This window comes from Balaenoptera musculus, chromosome 5 (genome assembly GCF_009873245.2).
Source record: "Balaenoptera musculus isolate JJ_BM4_2016_0621 chromosome 5, mBalMus1.pri.v3, whole genome shotgun sequence".
Taxonomy (NCBI): Eukaryota; Metazoa; Chordata; class Mammalia; order Artiodactyla; family Balaenopteridae; genus Balaenoptera; species Balaenoptera musculus.
In genome coordinates, this window is record NC_045789.1 from 25,076,542 (window position 1) to 25,098,652 (window position 22,111).

Consider the following 22,111-nt stretch of genomic DNA (forward strand, 5'->3'; position numbering starts at 1 on the left):
TCTGGCTAATCCATGGGTAGGTGATAATGTTCTCTGGTCATAAAGAGTATTTGCTTTCTGATGGGCATGGCTCAGACATACTTGTGCTCACTCCTGTAAGCCCATCTACATACCCTTGCCCCTACTCCTTGAATCCAATCTTCTAGTCTTATTTCTTCCAGGCCCGTGAAGCCATTCACTTTGCTAAACTCGATATATATCCATACCTTGGGCCAACTCTCCCTCTAAATGATTAACAATCATTCTGTTTCTCAGATCTCCCCACTGGATGGATTTTCTTCATTATTGATCTTAAGGTCCACCTAACACATCAGGCTGACCCATCTTTTTAAGAGTTGGAGTGTTTTCTTCCTCCATGAGTTAATCAGAATGCGAGAGAAGCATCATAAGATAGAGGTACTAACATGAGGTCAGTGACATGAGACTCTGGGACAGCTCTTTACGATATATGCTCATACCTCCTGGATCTGCTTAAGCCCAGTTCCGAATGTATCACTTCCACCACACAATACATTACTCCTACATCATACAATGGGATCACAGTAGTACCCAGTTCATAATGGGCAGCTCTAGGCCCAGAGTCACTCTGTGTCCCATCATCAGGGGTTTAGTCTCTAACTAGGGCCCAGTATCATACTGGGATGATGCAGGAGCCACCAGTACATTTCAGAAACCTAAAGGTCTGCACTGAAATAATCCTACCTGAATTTGCTGAAGCCTCCACAGGGCAGCATTGTTTCTCACCATGGATACATTCAGGCCCATTGTTCAATCTCATGTACCCAAGGGCTGGCAACACAGTTAGGAACTTCTGAAATGTTCCTCTTCCTTGGGCTCTATTTGACACACTCTGCTTCTCCATTAATGGTTATATATACACACATATATATACACTATATTTTTGATAAATATGATATATATGACTTTCATATATATTTATGACACATATATGACTTTTATACACATAAAGTCTGAATGGTATATGCATCAGAAATATAGTCCAAATCACAGCAATTATTTATGTACATAGATGAAGAAGGTCTTTTTTGTGTATGTATATGTATGTGCTGTATTCCTGATTTCCCCCATTATTTGTCATTGAACCAACATATGTTAGAGATGGAGCAACCATATGTGCCAGTTTACACCTGTTACTCCATTGTAATTATCAGCACCTCTTTCATTTGCAAAATATCCCTTTAAATGACCCAAGTTTTAGGATATCAGAATTAACATATCCTTTTTGATATAGTAAAAGAAAACAACAACTACAAACTCACAGAATGTCACGGCTGGAAGGAAATTTAGGAAACAATTTGAAACCTCTTGTTTCACCCATGGAGGCATCTAAATAAAACTGCTTGTTAATCTCAGAGTCACTAGAAAACCATAAGCCTTTTAGACTATAATTCTATACCTACCCTTTCCTCACCCCATAAGATTCTCCACTGTAAGAACAAAGACATACAAAACAAATTAACAAAATTACAAACAATAAACACAGTGCCTTGTTTATGAAGTTACTCAATGAACATATATGGAGTGAAGGGGTGTAGAACCTGGAGCTATTGACTTCTAGAATCACATTTACAAACTTTCATGTACTTTTCACATTAAACCTGAACAAAGGGTAAGTTATAATTTCAGATTTTTTACTTCTGTATCTTTCAGTTCAAATGGCATGGCTACTAGGTATGCAGTAATAATCTCTAAAATATGTTCAAGCACATAGTGGTGTCTAGTATTCTGAGACGCATAGATAATGGCCCCTGTGGTCCAGTCTGCATGTTGCCACTTTTATCTAAACAGAAATCTGGCATCAACATTATAATTAAACAGTCACACATCTTTACTAAACCTTTGGTGTGAATGGAAAAAGTGATGAGCTGTGTAAATGCATTTTTAATCCATAGAAAAATATATAAAAATAGAAAAAAAACACTCCTTCGCCATCTATAAACATTATCATTTTACTCACAGTAACAACAGCTTCTGCTTTCAAAAGCTGTCTCCTTCCATTGCTACCTTACAACAATGACAATGAACATTTCTTTCTGGAAAATCCACTGCCCTGCTAAACACACACAATCTCTTATGAATTCCCTACCTTACTCTCACTAAAGTTCTATTTTTAAAACAAATTTTCTAGCTTGTCTCTAACTCTTTCCAATTCTCCAAGACTCCAATAGGTAGGCACAGGAAGTTGAAAAGAAAAGACTGAATATTCAAATACTAATAAGCTTAGGCCGCTTACACATTAAAGTTCTTTTGGCACTTACTGCCATCCATCCACTTTCACTTTGCTACCTACAAAAATAAAAGGAAAATCATATAAAATATGTCTCCAAATGAGACAGGTGATTGCTAAGGCCTACTTGAGAAATATCTAATGCTCTATGGTTCTTGACATTTCAACTGTAAAGATTGACATTCTTGATACTTGATGAAATATTCATACAGATCTCTGGAAATAACCTGATGGTGCACTTTTTGCCTGTTTGGTTTGTTTCATCTTACCTTGTTTAAATATTTCAAAAATACATGCTTTTTCTCTTCAGGAAAATTGCAAGTTCCTGGAGGTTATTATGACCCTCTGAACCTTCCATAATGTGAAACACACTACTAAGTATAACATGTTTGAAACACAGACTATTAAATAACATGAAGAGAAAATGAGACCAAAAAAAAAAAAAAAAAACCCAAATGACTCTTGAAGAATAAAAAGAAAGAACTGAACACAAAATGAGTCACAGAGAAACTGAAAGGGAAATAGCCAAAGCTGCTTTACAGCTTTCACATATAATGCATGAAACACTGGAAAGATTATTAAATAGGTAAATGTTTTTTAAACTTCATTACTTACATCCCTGGGGCTGTCATGGTTAGAAGGGCAGGGAGGGTGCTGGGCAACAGGAAAACCAAGTAAGCAAACTGGCATCTGGCCCTTTTCCTTACTCCAGCCATCCACCTGCTCTAACTGAATCTCCCTAATTAATACTGGAATTCCCTGTACAGAGCTGTAAACAGTTTCTACTGCTAAAAAATAAAGCTAGGTTTAAGACTACCAAAATAGAACCTAGTTCAAAGAGGAAAAAGTTTAGCATCTACTTAAAGCCTCTGTTTAAAAGTAGTTTCAAAGCCTGACGATGATGTATTCAAGGGGGGGGGAATTCCAACATGGGGAAAACTTTGCTCTGAGTCTGTGAGTTACAGAGACTTGTCTTGTTTATCGTTTTGTCCACCACAGTCCTTTGTCCATAGAAAGTGTTCCATGTAGGCCTGTTAACGGAATGAAAGATTTGCTTGAAGACTGTAATTCTTAGATTTTCCTGAAATTCGAGATAAAGTCAAAATATAAGCTAACCCCAAAGTAGAATGCTGAGCTCTGCCCCAGTTAAAATGGATACGTGCAATACATAAATGAGTCACTGTTGAGTCTTCTAACCTTATATGGTTGAGATCTGTAACCCTAGTTTGGTTATGTCTTCCTCACGGATAGAGAAATATTTGAAATGTATCTTCACATGGCATTTCTTACTGTGATGGTTAATTTTATGTGTCAACTTAGCTAGACCACAGGGTGTCAGATATTTGGTCCAATGTGATTGCTGGTGTTTCTATAAGGGTGTTTTGGATGAGATTAACATTTAAATCTACAGACTGAGTAAAGCAGATTGTCCTCCCTACTTTGGGTGGGCTTCATCCAATCAGCTGAAGGCCTGAATAGAGCAAAAAGGCTGACCATCCCCTGGCCAAAAGAGAACTCCTCCTGCCAGGCTGACTTTGAGCTGGGACACTGGCTTTTCCTGGGTCTCAAGCCTGCTGGCCTTTGGACTAAAACTACACCATAGTCTTTCCTAGGTCTCCAGCTTGCTGCCTCACCCTGAAGATCTGAGGATGAGTACACACACACACACAAACACACACACACACACACACACCTTACTGGTTCTGTTTCTCTAGAGAATCCTGAGTAATACACTAACTAAGTAGAGATTCCATCAGAAAGCTTTCTTTCTGCTTGGTGTAAAAGAAGTTGGGGGCGGTGGTGAGATGGAAACATCTAGAATATAGTTTAGGCTCTTTCATGAACTTTTATCCCTCCCACTACATTTTACAAATACTCTGACTTCTTCAAAAGAAAAATAACCATAGAAATGCTCAGCTTGTCTAAGGGACATACACAAGAAATCTCTAGTCCTGAGGCCAAAGCGCCACATGTGAGCACCTATCTTATTAGAAGTGTAAACCCAGAATAATCAACTTAAAAAAATCTGGTTATGTGAATTCAAAAATTCCTGAAATTATGAAAAGTAATTATTGTAAGAAAGAGTGCCCAAGAGTAACAGTTAATTCATTTACAAGAAGGTAGTAAGACCAAATAGCCTGATAAAAATTTATCTACCAAAGGATACAGACCAGTAAGAAAGACATTAAAACGTTATTTGAAATTGTTATTATCTAAGACTATAGAAATATTTTCCTACAATGAGCTGTACAATACCATTTTGTAGAATAAAAATGGCTACACAATTTAAATAGAGCCTTTTGGCTCTTTCAACACTCTAAAAACTACATGTGGGGGCTTCCCTGGTGGCGCAGTGGTTGAGAATCTGCCTGCCAATGCAGGGGACACGGGTTCGAGCCCTGGTCTGGGAAGATCCCACATGCTGCGGAGCAACTAGGCCCGTGAGCCACAATTACTGAGCCTGCGCGTCTGGAGCCTGTGCTCCGCAACAAGAGAGGCCGCTATAGTGAGAGGCCCGCGCACCGCGATGAAGAGTGGCCCCCGCTCGCCGCAACTAGAGAAAGCCCTTGCACAGAAACGAAGACCCAACACAGCCAAAAATAAATAAATTAATTAATAAATTAAAATAAAACTACATGTGGGTGTACATGGGTGGCAGGTTTAAGAGCCAAATGGCTTTCATTCATTAAGCAAAATTAGACCTTAAAACAAACATGAAAGAAGCCATAAAAATTTACCCATTAGGAAAAAAAATTAAATATGAAATAGTCAATGAAGTATAGACTCCATAAATGACTGGTGGGTGGCTTCATTTCATAAGTGGCCGGGTGACACCAGAAAACTGAACAAAGTTCAACTACATGTCAAGTTTCACAGTATTTTCAACCCACAATTCAAACTGTCTGTGCTTTAACCCGTAGAGGGATAAAAACTGCATCCATAAATCACAGGCTTTTTTTTAAAATGCATTTTTGTAAATGACACCGTGGGTAATGTTGCACTCCATGAGCCACTATTTCACTGGAAAAAGTGACTGGATATTCTGAGTGGTCATTCACTCTGATTTTCATGTGACATTAAAATAAGCGGCTGTTGTACTATACACTCAAGGTTTCAAGTTTATATGCAAAGACTAAGCATTGGAACACGGTAACTACAGGATTTAGTTGTAATCACAGAATCTGTTTGTATCTGATAAACAGCCAGATTCTATAATTTAATTTTAGGTAGCTGCATTAGAAAAAAAATGAGGAATGATAAGTATGTCTTATTCCATCCTGAGAGTCTATTTGCTGCTCCTGATAAAGGTGATTTGGTGTTTATTTACTTCCACATAACATCTTCTTTACCCTTCAAAGTTTGTCAAACATGGTCATTTATTGTTTTAATATGTTAAAGCTCAGTGTTCCATTTATGCTTAAAATGGTGGCGTGTTTATATGAAGTTTCTCCTAAATCCACATATACTAATATATGTCTTTTTATTTTGGGTAGCCATGAAAATTACTCACTGTACCTGAAAGACTACTAAAGCAAAAACATATGCTCACACTGTTACCATTTTTCATTATTCATGCCCATACTTTTAGAAAGTGCAAATGTTTGTATCACCCCTTTGAATTCTCACTCCTGCATCTGGAGTGCAGATGTCACCCAGTTCAGTTTCATAGGCAGACGGAATTCAAGAAGCTCTCAAAGTGCTGGCAGTAGAGCTCTTAGGGGAACACCATAAGGCTTTCCAGGTAATCAAGGTTACTTTTGTATAGAATGTGTCTCTTTTCTTATTCTTAAAACACTCAGATACAATTGTCCCGGAGCCTGACTAAACAAAAAATTCAGTCTCACTAGGCACATTTCACGTGCTTGATAGCCACATGGCTATCAGAGTAGGCAGTGCAGTATAGAACATTTCCATCATCGTGGAAAGTTCTAGTGAACAACATTGCTCTGGACAAATGGGAAGAATATAAGTGAGAAGTAAAGTGACTTATTTGATGCCATATTGTTAGGAAGTGGCAGAATCAAGACGTGTACTGAGGTCTTGTGAATGCAAATCTTGTTCTCTTTTTTATTTTAATTTCTGGTGAGTATGATTTCTCTTAAGCAAGTATCCTTCAATAGGAGGACAAGATTGGAATCTCCCATCTGAGGGACTCATCTGTATGTAAATTCCACCCAGGTCAACAAAGAGCCAGTGCAAACATTTTGCTCAAGTGTGCACTTACCAGACAGCCTTGGCTACCATAATTGCTGGAATCTCAAACAACAAAACAAAATTCTTATGTATTTTCTATTCCTTTAACAAATATTTAGCAGTGCTGATTATTCTTATTCATGCCAGGCACTATAATAAGAACTTTATAAATATTCACTCATTCTATATGCATAACAGCCCAAGGAAGTAGGTATTATTATTATCATCCTTATTTTTTAAATGAGGAAACTGAGACTCAGGGAAGATAAGTAATTTACCCAAAGTTATCCAGATAGTGAGTAGCAGAGTTGGGATGAAGCCCAGGAGGTCTGTCTAGGGTTGCCCATGCTTTAAACTACTATGCTAGATAGACTCTCCATTAGAAATACAGCACAATCTCACTCTCACTAGAAATCACATCAAGAACATATATCTTGATACTATCAGCTTGAGGAAAAAACAAAATAAAACCCTTCTGTTTTTGCAGACAAGGGTAAAGCTTGATGTCAGCCTTCTTATTCTTTACATTAAATTCCAATAAGCAGGAAGAAAGGGGGATTTTATGTTACTAGAACTCTTTAAAGTTAGAGATGCTACTGCTGGTTATCCTAGATCAGCGCTGTCCAACAGAACTCTCTGTGTGATGGTGATGTTCCAAAGCTGCGCTTTTTAATTACAATGGTGACTAGCCATGTGTGACTACTGCACACTTAAAATGTGACTAAGGTGATGGAGAAACGAAATTTTAAATTTCGTTTCATTTTAACAAATTTTAACTTAAGTTTCAACAGCCACATGGAGCAAGCAGCATCTGGATTTAATAGCAAAGACCTCGATGGTTCAATTAAGAGCCAAAGAGGGCTCCTTTTTTTCTTCTAAACCTTGTGCTTGCCCACTATGTCCTACATCAAAGAATTATAACTTATCTGTTCAGTCATGCAGGTCAGAATGCTTAAGTTATTCTGCACGCCTTACCTCCAGAGATAATCCATCACCGAACTCTGCTCGTCCAAAACAATCCCAAATGTTTGTACATTTCACCATTTCCCCCCAACCACCATGGTCTAGGCCACCATCATTGTTAGCCCAGGCAAACACAACATTCCCTAAATTGTTTTATCCCTCCACACTTGCTTCCCTTTTTCTAAGTGTAATCACGTCATTCTCTTCACGCAATTTCAGTTGTTCTTGGGAAAAGACTACATTCCTCAGTGCTTATTATATGCTAGGTATTATGCTAGATTCCAGGAATAGTACAATAAGAAAATTGACAAGTTCCTCCTTTTCTGTGTCCCAGAAGGCCCTAACTAATCTGAAGTCTGAAGCCTGACTATCATTCCAAAATCACTGTCTCAGCTCTAAATACACCAGTTTTGTGAGAGAAGTCCATTTTTCTGTCCACTGGGAATTTGTAGTACCATATAATAAACGTATCTATGACGTATGTTAGGTTAGTAAACTAAAGGAGATTACAAATAAATTATAGGCTCGGTTTTCTGACTGAAACACTATCAACATTCAGCTAAGATAAAAAATAACAACGATAATAGTTTTGATATAATGGGTGTCTATTGTGCATATGATTCTTTACATAAGTGGTAAGAGTGGTTTCCACACATTAAAGGCCTATGTATATATGCACCAGGCATTTTTCAATAGCTCATTTTAAACCTCACAATAACCTTGTGCATTTATTATTTAATCTCTTCTTTACAGTTGAGGAAACTGAATTATGGCAGTTAGTTAAATTGTGCCATGCCACATAGCTATTAAGTAGACTTAGGAGAGCCAGGTTTCAAACCCAGAGCTGCACTTACATACACACACCCCCCCAAATCCCATAGCCATAAGTGCTAGAGTCTACTGATTGTTCACTTAATTACTACAGTAGCCCTGTAGGACAAATTATAATATTATCTAAAAAGTGAAAAAAAAAATTGAAAATTGAGAAATTGTGTAATTTTCTAAAAATTATAAGTACATATCAAATGGCAGATAAAGAGGTTTTGGACTTGGGTTGATAATTATTCCAATTCCGTATTTTTATCATCACAACATACACTCTCTCCTACTCAATCCATGTGAAATAAAGAATCCTGGCACAATGGACAAATATGCTTCTGAATGAGCTTTGCCTTATTTGTACCTGTGGGGCTATTGTAATAACCAAACAGCAAACTAAAACACATATTTCTATCGCCAGCTTGGTGATACTAAGCGCTCTACAGGACATCTCATTAAATGATACCAAGAATCTATAATGATGAACTTAATGGCACACAGCAATCTGCCCTCAATACTAGGAGTTGGTAGGGCCAATGCGCTCTTTCCATGATAAATAATATACCACATGGTATTCCAACTGCGCATTAACGTTGCATGAAGAAAAATGAACAGAAGAAATAACACTCATCAGGTATGAGTCAAACAATGGAGTCCCAATGGGATATTTTTTTTATGCATCACTTTTGGATCTTTAGGACTTAAGATTTTCCTCGAGAAAGCAAACAAGAGAGACAGAAAGAAACACAAAGAGAAACAAAGCGGAAAGAGATAGAACACTATAAAAAACATCTATGAAATTCATCAGTTTGAGGTCTATTCAGTATCTATGAGACCTAAAGAGAATAGCTGACTCCCTATTACTTTTCCCACTAATCAATGTTTCTTTAAGGTCAGTAAAGATTTTCAGTGTGCTTTATCTAAGTATGCAAATGTCAATAGACGTCTCAAAAGTCATGTGCTTCAGCCAGGCCAAAATAAACAAGGTGTAAGATGAGGCTGGAGATGTAGGTAGACAGGAGCCCTTGCTTGCCTTGTAGGCCATGTGAAGGGGAGGAAACCTGTCTGGTGATAAATTTTGAAAAAAAGATCTAACCACATTCAATAGACAGGTTGGCTCACTATGTGGTAAAATCCTGCTGTACAACTTTTTGTACAGTGAGGATATTTTTGAAATAAAATTTATATGAATATATTCTAGTTCTAGTTCATAATTCCTAGTATATAGTTTTTAACATTTTTTTAAATGGCAGTCCTGTAGGCATTATCGGTTTGAAATAATATGAACCTTTTGAATGTAATAGTCACAAAATGCTTTAAGATAAGGTTCAAGGTCAGAAATTAGTATCTTCCTCATTTCTTTCAAACTAGGTATATTGCTTAGAAAACCCATTTAATAGTATATGATAATATTTAAGTCAGCATGTAGACATGTCTCTGAAATGTAACTCTGTGCAGCAACTAGGCTTTCAACCTGGGATTTCAAAGCTATTCTACATTTTTTTGCATATAAAAGAATATACTGCATTCAAGAAATAGATTTAAGACTAGGTAGATAGACAGATAGATACACTTATCATAGGTCTGTAATATAGCTCTAAAAATGAAAAATATAGAATATTTGAAACATATAGTATTGAACAAAACAGTGTCTTCATTGACATAAAATATTATATCATCATGAATTTAGTATATGTACAATATTTTCAAACACTAATATCTAAGAGAAAGCATTCACATTCTCTAAAAGAAGTGCTAGCAAGACTTTTATTTAAACTTTCTATGTCCCAAATTCTATTACATTTTCCCTACTAAAGGGTTTGGTTCAGATGTTTATATTTTACTTACAAGATTGTTCCTCTGCCTGGTACACACAAATATTTATGTCTTATATAAAACCTAAGGACATCTTAAAGTTAATTGTTATAAATTATTCTTATCCTTTCCTTTAGACTCCCAAAATTATATTCAAGGAAGTTTCTCTCTTTCCTCACTCCTGGGACCAATGACGAAAAATATAGAGAGAGAAGAAATGAAGCAGGAGAAAAAGAGAAAAATACATGATATAAATCAAACTAACTTTTTCCTGGGGAGTTTTATAGACCATGAGGTTCATTGTCACTGAAATACTTCATTTCTTTAAAACTTTTGTACCATAATAAGTTTTCAAACATCATATTATAATGTAGAAAAGTATATGTTTTGATAAAACCAAACACCCTATGGCCACCCAAGCCTCCCATCTAAACATATACGTGTGCACACCATATTTAATATGGTATGTGTAGCTGCCATGGAGCTTCAACGCCACAAGTTCCATCATTTCTTCTATTAACTAACATATTTCAATGTTGACTAAGCAAAGCAAACTTTTTTTTTTTTTAACATCTTTATTGGAGTATAATTGCTTTACAATGGTGTGTTAGTTTCTGCTTTATAACAAAGTGAATCAGTTATACATATACATATATCCCCATACCACTTCCCTCTTGCGTCTCCCTCCCTCCCACCCTCCCTATCCCACCCCACTAGGTGGTCACAAAGTTCCGGGCTGATCTTCCTGCGCTATGCGGCTGCTTCCCACTAGCTATCTATTTTACGTTTGGTAGTGTATATATGTCCATGCCACTCTCTCACTTTGTCCCAGCTTACCCTTCCCCCTCCCCATATCCTCAAGTCCATTCTCTAGTAGGTCTGTGTCTTTCTTCCCGTCTTGCCCCTAGGTTCTTCACGACCATTTTCTGTGTTTGTTTTTAGATTCCATATATATGTGTTAGCATACGGTATTTGTTTTTCTCTTTCTGACTTACTTTACTCTGTATGACAGACTCTAGGTCCATCCACCTCACTACAAATCACTCAATTTCCTTTCTTTTTATGGCTGAGTAATATTCCATTGTATATATGGGTCACATCTTCTTTATCCATTCATCTGTTGATGGACACTTAGGTTGCTTCCATGTCCTGGCTATTGTAAATAGAGCTGCAATGAACATTGTGGTACATGACTCTTTTTGGATTATGGTTTTCTCAGGGTATATGCCCAGTAGTGGGATTTCTGGGTCATATGGTAGTTCTATTTTTAGTTTTTTAAGGAACCTTCATATTGTTCTCCATAGTGGCTGTATCAATTTACATTCCCACCAACAGTGCAAGAGTGTTCCCTTTTCTTCACACCCTCTCCAGGATTTATTGTTTGTAGATTTTTTGATGATGGCCATTCTGACCGGTGTGAGGTGACACCTCAGAATGGGAGAAAATATTTGCAAATGAAGCAACTGACAAAGGATTAATCTCCAAAATTTACAAGCAGCTCATGCAGCTCAATATCAAAAAAACAAACAACCCAATCCAAAAATGGGCAGAAGACCTAAATAGACATTTCTCCAAAGAAGATATACAGATTGACAACAAACACATGAAAGAATGCTCAACATCATTAATCATTAGAGAAATGCAAATCAAAACTACAAAGCAAATTTTTGAAGTAGTACAAAATCTGAAGAAAATACTCAATGTAAACAAAATACGTGGCAACACTAAAACAAGCTATAAAAATTTTATAAGTGGTAGTTTGGCAAGACCTACATAACTTGCCTGCATGCAACCCAAGGTGAAGGACAGTAAAGCCTGTGGCATTATAAACACAGGGAAAAATACACATAAACACACACACACACACACCTTCTATGTACTTAGGATCTCTGAGCTGTCTTCAACATGTACTCTCCTTTTTCTCTCCATTGCACTAACTCTATAATAAACCAGTTGTCTTCTCCCTCCCATCCTTCAAGGAGGCTGGATCAAAGAACTGGGCTACTTTATAATGCCACATCCCTTAGGTATCATGATTATAGAGTCATTTAGTACACTTCTCAGAAGCGAGGTGTTACACTGATAGTTGGTAAGCCAGGACCTCCCCCTCTTCCCTTCCCAACACATAATTCCAGCATAGCTCTCAAGAGATTATACATCAATGCTGTCTCCTTGATACTCCTGCTGGAAATCTGCATATTTATAACATTTTTAATCAGATTATGTGAGTCTGCAATGTGAACCATGGATCTTTTTCTTTTTTATTTATGTTTTAATTGAAGAATTGTTAATTTATAATGTTGTGTTAGTTTCCAGTGTACAGCAAAGTGATGTAGTTATACATATATGTATATATTCTTTTTCAGATTCTTTTCCATTATAGGTTATTACAAGATATTGAGTATATTTCCCTGAGCTATACAGTAGGTCACTGTTGTTTACCTGTTTTATATATAGTAGTGTGTATCTGTTAATCCCAAACTCTCTGCTCTCCCTTCCCTCCGCTATCCCCTTTGGTAACCATAAATTTGTTTTCTATGTCTGTGAGTTTATTTCTGCTTTGTAAATAAGTTCATTTGTATCATCTGTTCATAAAAAAGTGAACCATGGATTTTAAGGAAGCAAGGCCATTGGCAGAAAAGCCGTTATAGACCATTACACTATCACAGACAAGAAATGATGGTGGTTGGGATTAGAATGGATAGAGTGAAAATGTAAAAAAAAATGAATTTGAGAGAAATTGTGGAATTAGCATGATTAGAAATTGATACTTTGAACTTGAATGTGGAATGTGGATAGGTTTGGTGAGACAAGACAAAAATACTTATGTTTTATGTTTCTGCATTGAACTGTTGAAGAGAGGGTGGCATTTACTGAGACAGGAATTATTTGAGGGAGAATGACTTAAATGTGATACCAGGGCGTGACAATCATGGGAACTAAAAGTCTGCTTTCCACAGTGAGGCTCACGAAGATGAGGGTAGATGTAGAAAATAAAGACACAGTATTTCTTCTGGGTGGTGGGTTTAGAGTGATTTTTTTTCTTTTTAATATTTTCACTATTTTCTATAGTGACCATATATAATTTTTACAGAAAAAAATTACCATATATTTTATATATTTTTAAAAATATGGCTTCAGGAGCAAAGAAGCAGAAAATTGCTAATATAAGCCTTTCTTCACAGCAGTAAACATAACTTGTCATCTACGATTTCCTGCTTGTGAATTTTTTGGGCCTAAACCGTAATATAAAATTCAAAGTTTAGCATTGTGAAAACACGTCACAGCCAACGCAAAAGATGTTATATATCTGAACTTGAACTCAGAAGGTATTAATGCTTAGGCTAATCAGAAGGCGTCCCCAAAGAATTTAAACTCTATCACAGCCCTAAGACTTTGTGTATGTACAATCTCAAAGTTAATTAAAGTAGTTCACGTTGAGTTCAATGTCACACTAAGGGACCAACAGCAAGAGAGTTTTTAGATGGCAGCTGAAGGCAAGGGCACTGGGTATGAGTGATGGAAAGTAGCTGCTGTACCATTATGTCTCTGCCAACATTTACACTCCATATCATGACGGCTGAGAAGGACAACATTTTCCTCATTGATACATACAGGTATGCATTAGGCAAAGAGGCGTACCATGCACACACCTGGTGCCTGCCAACAGACTCACCCTAGCTTAGTCTGTCAAGTGTTTACCAATCCCAGACATGATAAAATTAATAATATACCTTTAAATCCATGAGTGGGATTTCATTCTCACCGAGTTAAATAGATTACAAAACTACTAATAATGCCTGGTCTTTAAGACACAGTTGTGACTAGACATATACCTAATATTCCCTAAATTCCCTTTCTTACTTGCTATTTTCGTTCACAGTTAAATCCATACTCAAACTTAGGAAATCTCTACCTGGGAGTTTATGAGGCTGATGTCAATCATGGCAGTCTTTTCAGAAAATTTTCCATTTTCTACTCCCTTCGTAAAGGAGGGAAGTTATGTAACAAAATATTCAAATAATACCCTAATTACCCCTATAGGGAGATGACAACACACCAACACAGAGAAGTTGTAGAAAAGTTTACATCTGGGGTGAAAAGTGAGACTGAAAGAGTCAGTGGATCATGAAAGAAAGTGTAGGATTTTCAAAATCCAGACTTCACAGAAGTCTGACCATGTCTGCAAATTCATCATCTTGGTAATTGAGAGGAAACAGCTCACTTTTGTAAAATATTTTGTAAAATATTTATTATTTGGCACTTAAGGAAAAGTTTTTGTAACCCCTGTTATACAGCTAAATTCATACTGTGTTTACTGACTTTCCTAAGAAAAAAAAAAAAAGAAAGAAAGAAAAGGAAAGAAAGACTGTATATCTATGTCTGTGTGTCTGTCTATCTCTCTGTCTATCCATCTATAACTATCTCCATCTATCCACAGGTCCTATGCAGAACAAAATATAAATAGGGACTTAATGGCAGCTTTTACCTACTGCTCATTTACTTACTGCTCTTCACCAACTAAAATGATATAATTTAGTTAATAGTTATTTTAAAGATTCAGAAAATAGCTGTTTTAGTTACTTAGCATAATATAAAGTTGCCCTGGCAACTATTTTTTTTTGAAGAAAAGACTCAAAGCTTTTTAAAAACTAATTCTCTCAATATAGATTTCCAAGCATGAAAATGAAGCACCTTGTACTCTTTGCAACTACTGAAAGATAAGGGCACGACGGCACCCACAGTCTTCATCAAACCACGTAAGAAAATCCATTAAAATTGTGCTGTTGAGAGGAAGGTTGAGGTAAGTATAATACTTTCTGGGATCTGAATAAGACTAGGGGTAAAAGAGTCCATTTGCAGTGACATGGATGGACCTAGAGATCGTCAAACTGAGTGAAGTAAGTCAGACAGAGAAAGACAAATACCATATGATATTGCTTATATGTGGAATCTAGAAAAATGATACAAATGAACTTATTCACAAAACAGAAATAGAGTCACAGATGTAAAAAACAAACTTATGGTTACCAGGAGGGAAAGGGGGGGAGGGATAAATTGGGAGATTGGGATTGACATATACACACTACTGTATATAAAATAGATATTTAATAAAGACCTATTGTACAGCACAGGGAACTCTACTCAGCACTCTGTAATGGCCTATATGGGAAAAGAATCTAAAAAAGAGTGGATACATGTATATGTATAACTGATTCACTTTGCTGTATAGCAGAAACTAACATAGCCTTGTAAATCAACTATACTCCAATAAAAATTAAAACAAAACAAAAGAGGCCGAAAAAAGAACTTCAGAGTAAATCTCTGTCTGGGCCGGAGATTCCACCCAACTAAGAAAAATGTTTCAAGTTCTTCTGTAGGACAATGTCCCATTCTTACATTCTTAATTTGTTATGTTGTATCATATTAATTTCATATTATAATTTAATGATTACAGTATATTAATTTATATTATATTATAAATATAATTCTTAATTTAAATTGTTCTCTCAGTTGGATAGCATATATCTTCGAGGGTAGATTCTTTAAGAAAGTTTGGTGGATGACATTTTCTGAGCTTCTGCATATTTAAGTATGTCATTTCCATTGCCTTCATTCATTAAAAAAATGTCATAACTTGACCCTATATAATAAAGTGAGGCCACAACCTTTTTCTCTCAAAAAAGCAAAAATCAGTAGATATTACTCCATGGACTTCTGCAGAGAAGTAAGTATAAGGTTAGTCTGATTTTAGCATGTAAAATAAAAACCTGCATAAGTTTTCACTGTTTTCAAGTTTTTGCATGAATTGTTCTTTCCCAAGAAAGAACATTTGAGAACTTATTGTGTTTGTCTTCCACATCCAAAATGTGATTTCTCAGTGTCAAATCTGTTCTTCTCTGCTGGCTTTGTGGATTTAATTTGCCTGCTGCATTTTAAAACTTCATTATTCTCTCCATTATTCTTTTCTTCTCAGCATTTTTCCTAAAAGGTGATGGTTCTCAACTTAGGGCTTTCTAATTCCTTTTCATAATAACCATACCTTATATTCTACTGAGATCGCTAGTCAATTTCCTTACAATCTTTCCTATTTCCCTTTTGAGGCTTCAACATGATTTTTTCTCTACTTTTCTTTAGAAAATTTTAAAGATTCATAATTGAATTTTTTTCAACACATTTTAATGGTGGGAGATTTACATAGAAAAGGTGTAATGTAAGCCACAAATGAGAGTCACATATGTGATTAAAATTTTCTAGTGGTCAGTAGTCATATGTAAAAAGTAAAAAGATATCATATTTTAGATTCCACATGATATCACATATATGTGGAACCTAAAATATGACACAAATGCACCTACCTTTGAAACAGAGTCATGGACATAGAGAACAGTCTGGTGGTTGCCAAGGGGGAGGGGTTTGAGGAAGGGATGGAGTGGGAGTTTGGGGTAAGCAGATGTAAGCTTTTATATATAGAATGGATAAACAACAAGGTCCTACTGTATAGCACAGAGAACTATATTCAATACCCTGTGATAAACCATAATGAAAAAGAATATAAAAAAATGCATATAATATCTATAACTGAATCACTTTGCTGTATAGCAGAAATTAACAAGACATTGTAAATCAACTATACTTCAATAAAAAATAAAATAAAATAAGAATTAAAAGTAAAAAGAGAAACACATAAAATTAATAACATATTATATTCAACCCCAGTATAGCCAAAATGTTAACATTTCATTATGAAATCAGTCTTTTTTTGTTTGTGTGCTACGAATTCAAACTCTGGTGTTTATATTACACTTGCAGAACATCTCAAAGTGGACTAATTACAGGGCTAGGAGCCATAATACTGGACAATGCAGATCTAGATTTTTATGTTATCATCATACTTTAAGAAAAAATGTTTTATAAAAAAAAATAATTAATGTAAGAGACAATCATAAATCATTTTCTCTTACCTACACAAATCTTCTTTGATTTGAAGAGAGATCAATTCCTTAGGAATATGAAAAGAAAGTATGCTCTCTGACATCTGCTCCCGGATTCGCATCCACTTATTGTCAGATGTGGGAAATCTATATAATTTACACACTGGGTTCTTTAACACTGGAAAAGGAGAAAAAAATAAAGTTAAGAGTTAAATTATAAAGATATGTACTTTAGATAAAGATCAATTAACAAAATCATTAATCAGGCTACCATTCTAATTATTTGATCAAAATTTTTTATCATAATCCGTAGTGTAATTGAGTTTCTAAGAATTTTCTCCTTATATCTTATTTTTTTCAGTAGCTTCTGGAATATAGTCTTTATTAAATTAAAAAGTGATACATCAAATTCCAATTCATAAATGTGGCTACTATGGTTCTCTGATATACCACCTATTAATTCTTCTTCCTTCTAAAGGTTTTCTTAAAGTATATGTATTGATAAATATAGATGAAAATATATGGATTTATACACCATACATGCTTTGAAAAAATACATTTCTGGATTTCTTGCAATCACTCTTAGTCAACTTTACCCACTTATATAGTAGGTGACAACTGATATGCTATATTAGAGGTTTTAAATGACCCTACTACCAAAAGTGACTTTTTTCTTAAATGTCAGAAAGGTTCATTCCTTGGCTTAAGATCTCTTACAATTCAAATATTATTCATACTTTAGTGTCAATAAGTCAATAACACTTTCCTAAAATCATATATTATCAGAAGCAAGACAGAGAGACTATGAACAAGCTGAATATTTGGGATGGGTGACAGTGATAAGGGGAGAAATAACATGGTCATGTCATCAAGGATTTTAAAAGATTTAAAGAAAAAGTGTAGGGCTAGATATTAAGATAATACTTGATACATTTTTTGTGAGGCCAGCATTCCTACCACTCTACCAAGCCCTATATTTCAGGGCAGGATTTTATTTCCATTGCTGTTGGATAATGAATATAGGAGAAATATATCAAAGCTTAATGGACAACAAAATATCAGGTCAATCAACAGTCAAGTATCTATGATTATTTGGCTCCAGTTTACCAATGAAGCTGATTAAAAAGAGAATTTGATATTGAAGTGGATGTAAGACTTTAAATAATGCCCAGCCTGGTATGTGGCCCAAGTCTCTTCAACGTATGGAGTAAAATGCCTTTCTCATTTTAGGGTTCTATAAGGCTGTCTCATTCATTACTTGGAAATATAAATATAAATATAAATATATTTCTGAGCATTAAAATGAGGAACTATTCATCCATTCTGCAACTATCATTCTCAGAGGTCCAGTCCGACAATTATCATTATCAGAATTGATACTAAATAGGAAACCTTTATTTCAAACATCTCATTCTTTAACAACCAGATTCAAAGCTCCCGGCACACTTATCTACCCCCTACAAGAATTAGCTAGAATGTTCACTTTTTAAAAGCATCAATAGAAGCGAGAAGACGATAGAATATTTCCAGGGTGTTGAGAGACAATATTTTAAATCTAAAGTTGTATGTCTAAAGGATTATGTTTTTGCCATAAACATGACCTTTAAGTTTTATCAATTAGATTATATCACAGATCCATATATAAGGCTAATTATACTTATTTTCTTTCTCTTTTTAATGAGGTATAAAGGTATAATTGACATATAACATTATATTAGTTCCAGGTAAAGAATGTAATGATTCAATATTTGTATATATTGTGAAATTATTACCATAATAAGTCTTGTTAACATCTGTCACCATACATAGTCACAAATTTTTTCTTGTGATGAGAACTTTAAAAACCTCTCTTAGGAACTTTCAAATATGCAATACAATATTATTAACTATAGTCACCAAGCTGTACATTACATCCCCATTGCTTATTTATTTTATAATTGAAAATTTATACCTTTTGACACCCTTCACCTGTTCCACCCACCCCCATCCCCTGTCTCTGGCAACCACCAATTAGTTCTCTATATCTATGAGTTCTTTTTTTATTTGTTACGTTTTATTTTGTTTTTGCTTTTAGATTCTACATATAAGTGAGTTCATACAGTATCTGTCTTTCTCTGTCTGATATTTCACTTACCATAATGCCCTCAAGGTCCCTCCATGTTGTCAAAAATGGCAAGATGCATTCTTCTTTAAGGCTGAATAATATCCCATTTGTGTGTGTGTGTGTGTGTGTGTGTGTGTGTGTGTATCACATTTTCTTTATCCATTCATCAGTAGAAACTTAGGGTGTTTCCACGTCTTGGCTATTGAAAATAATACTGCAATGAACACTGGGGTGCATATATCTTTTTGAATTAGTGTTTTCATTTTCTTTGGATAAATACCCAGAAGTGGAATTGCTGGATCATATGGTAGTTCTATTTTTAGTTTTTGGAGGAATCTCCATATTGTTTTCCATAGTGGCTGCACCAATTTACATTCCCACCAACAGTGCATGAGGGTTCCCTTTTCTCCACTTCCTTGCCAATAACACTTGTTATTTCTTGTGTTTTTGATACCCATTCTAACAGATGTGAGGTGATATCTCATTGTGGTTTTGATTTGTATTTCCCTCATGGTTAGTGATGTTGAGTAACTTTTCATGTACCTGTTGGACATCTGTGTGTCTTCTTTGGAAAAATGTCTATTCAGATCCTCTGCCCATTTTTAATCAGAATTTTTTTTTTTGCTGTTACTGAGTTGTATGAGTTCTTTATATATTTTGGATATTAGCCCTTATCAGATATATTGTCTTTTATATGAAATACAGAAACTTACAGCCAATGAAAGAAACTATGATATTTCATTCATCTTTAAAGTGACAATGTTTTAAAAATGTAAGAATTTTACTATAACCTCTATTGCCCTATCTCTAGAGTTGGAGAAGAAAAACAATGTATGTACAGAATTCAATATATTGTAAGTCAGGTTAAACCACTTATGGGATCTCAGGAATTCTAATATAGCTAACATGATCAGGAATATAAGTGCATCCTTTTACAGTAAGACAGAAACAGTCTCTGAAATGTCCACATTTTTCCTTAGTAACCTAAGTAAATATTCAATTACTTGGGTTATCTATACTTAGTATATGCACTGCTTTTTAACCTCTGCTTTTTTTTTTTTTTTTTTCAGGATTACACAGAATCTTTGTATCTCTCAAACCATGGTTAAAAACCCTTAGATTTTTCTTGCCTTTAATAAAACAATAATATTTTAGAAAATTTGTATTTTTAATTAAGTTGAAAAATATAATATTCTTTATTTTATCTGTTATCACAAAACTAGTCCTTCAACTTTTGATTTTACTGTTTTCATTTTACTGCTTTTCAGTGTATTCTAAATATAAATCTTTGTTGAAATAGAGTGGTAGAAATCAAGGACAGTGTGATTAATGAGCTCCAGAACTATCCTCTGACCACCCGAGACACAACATCCAGGACCCTGTGGGAATGCTGCTGTTTTTTTAAGGAAAGCACTTGGGGCAAAAAATAAATTAAAAAATCAGGCCACATGATCTATGCCCCCGAAAATTCCCAATAATGTCTCCTATCTAACTTTCATGCTATACGTTCTAACCTTTTGAAACTCATAGATCTCCAAACATTAGTATTTAACTGTACATAGTTATTAGGATCTCAATGTAGACATAGTGGAATCCACTTTACAACCAAGTCTGATCCAGTAGCATTACTTATTGAACACCTACTACGTATAAAGCAAGAACACTTACTGTTTCTCAAAATGCCATATAATGGATTATGACTTAGAAAATAAAAAACTAATACATGGCCTGACTTTTAATTACCATGAAATTTGTTCCAATGGCTATAAACAGACCAGATAAGATGTTCTCAACTCAAAATTTTGCTGGGTTCATAGTGAGGAGATTTTTGCCATCCTCATATAAAAGAAAGGCAAGGTATTCATGTATCAGATATTGAACAGTGGGCCATAAATGATGAATGCTTTTGTCGTTTTATAAATGCTTCTCCCCTATAGCACAGATACAGTTTCAACAATTCTGCACACATACTCCAGCTGTGTAAATGAGCCCACCACTTTCAGCTCTGGCTTTCCACTGATGTCAAGTATTTCTTCATGTAGGAGATGCATTTCTGACCACACAATAGGCTCAACTCAGCAAAAACAACTATCTAACTTATCTATTATAAGTTCTTTTTGAAGAGAGCCCTGTGTGTATTATCTGCATTTTTTTTCACTGCTTTTGCCAAAACAATTGCTAAAAATATCATGTGACAGATTCTACCAAGGGAAAAGTAGTGAAGAGATTTTGGACACCACCACAGTCTTAATAATGACTTAATAAGGATAAAGTTCTAAGATGGTCCAGATATGAATACATTCCCACTGAGATCCACCCTCTAATGTGAACACAGGGACAGAAAGTAAATGACAGATTTTTTTCTCCTAAAATTGCAACACAACTCAAATTTCCATATCATTTATTCCAGACACTGTAAAAGGCCTTTTTAATACGGTAGCACACCACCTGCTTTTCCAGCAATTGTGAAAGCCAAGTGCTCCAGTTCTGAATTATCAAAGTAAAGATGCCAAGGAAATGTTCAACAAAGCCAAAACATAGACAACACATTAAAAAAGGATGGCTGTTCAAGCAACCTGGGGCAGAAAAGATAAACCAGAGTGATATCATAGGGATGATCTTCTCTTTTCTGTGTCTGTGTTGGGGACATCAGTGGATTAGACAAGGAATTTTGGAAATTTGGATTCAGGGTTGAGGGGATCATCAAAATGCCAAACACTTATCTCATCAGATTGTCTTTAATACAGTTCTCCAGAATAAGCTCATCTGTGATTATCTTCATGCAATTTCTTGCTTTCAGGAGGTGGTAGATGTCACATATTTAAATGGAATCTGACTTTATTGGCTTCAAGCTTTACAAAATCATTATTTTAATGTACTGTAGATTCTTGTAGAGAATCTATTCATTTTATAGCTTTTAAATATGCAGTTGTTTAATAGTTTCATCATTCAGCCAAATGTACATGCATTGCCTATTCTCCAAATGCTACATTACACTTAGTAAAGATAAGTCTGTGTAAGCCAATTAGATAA

The 22,111-nt window shown here is 35.2% G+C and overlaps 1 protein-coding gene across 9 annotated transcripts in view; it reads right to left on the bottom strand.

Annotated features, from left to right (window-relative positions):
* INPP4B (inositol polyphosphate-4-phosphatase type II B) overlaps nucleotides 1–22,111 on the bottom strand; it is a 745,855-nt gene that overhangs the window by 170,568 nt on the left and 553,176 nt on the right. For all 9 annotated transcript variants that reach the window (XM_036853321.1, XM_036853318.1, XM_036853314.1 and 6 more), the window contains one exon: nucleotides 17,005–17,152. In XM_036853321.1, coding sequence (XP_036709216.1) covers nucleotides 17,005–17,152 — 148 coding nt within the window. The remainder of the gene's footprint in view (nucleotides 1–17,004; nucleotides 17,153–22,111) is intronic.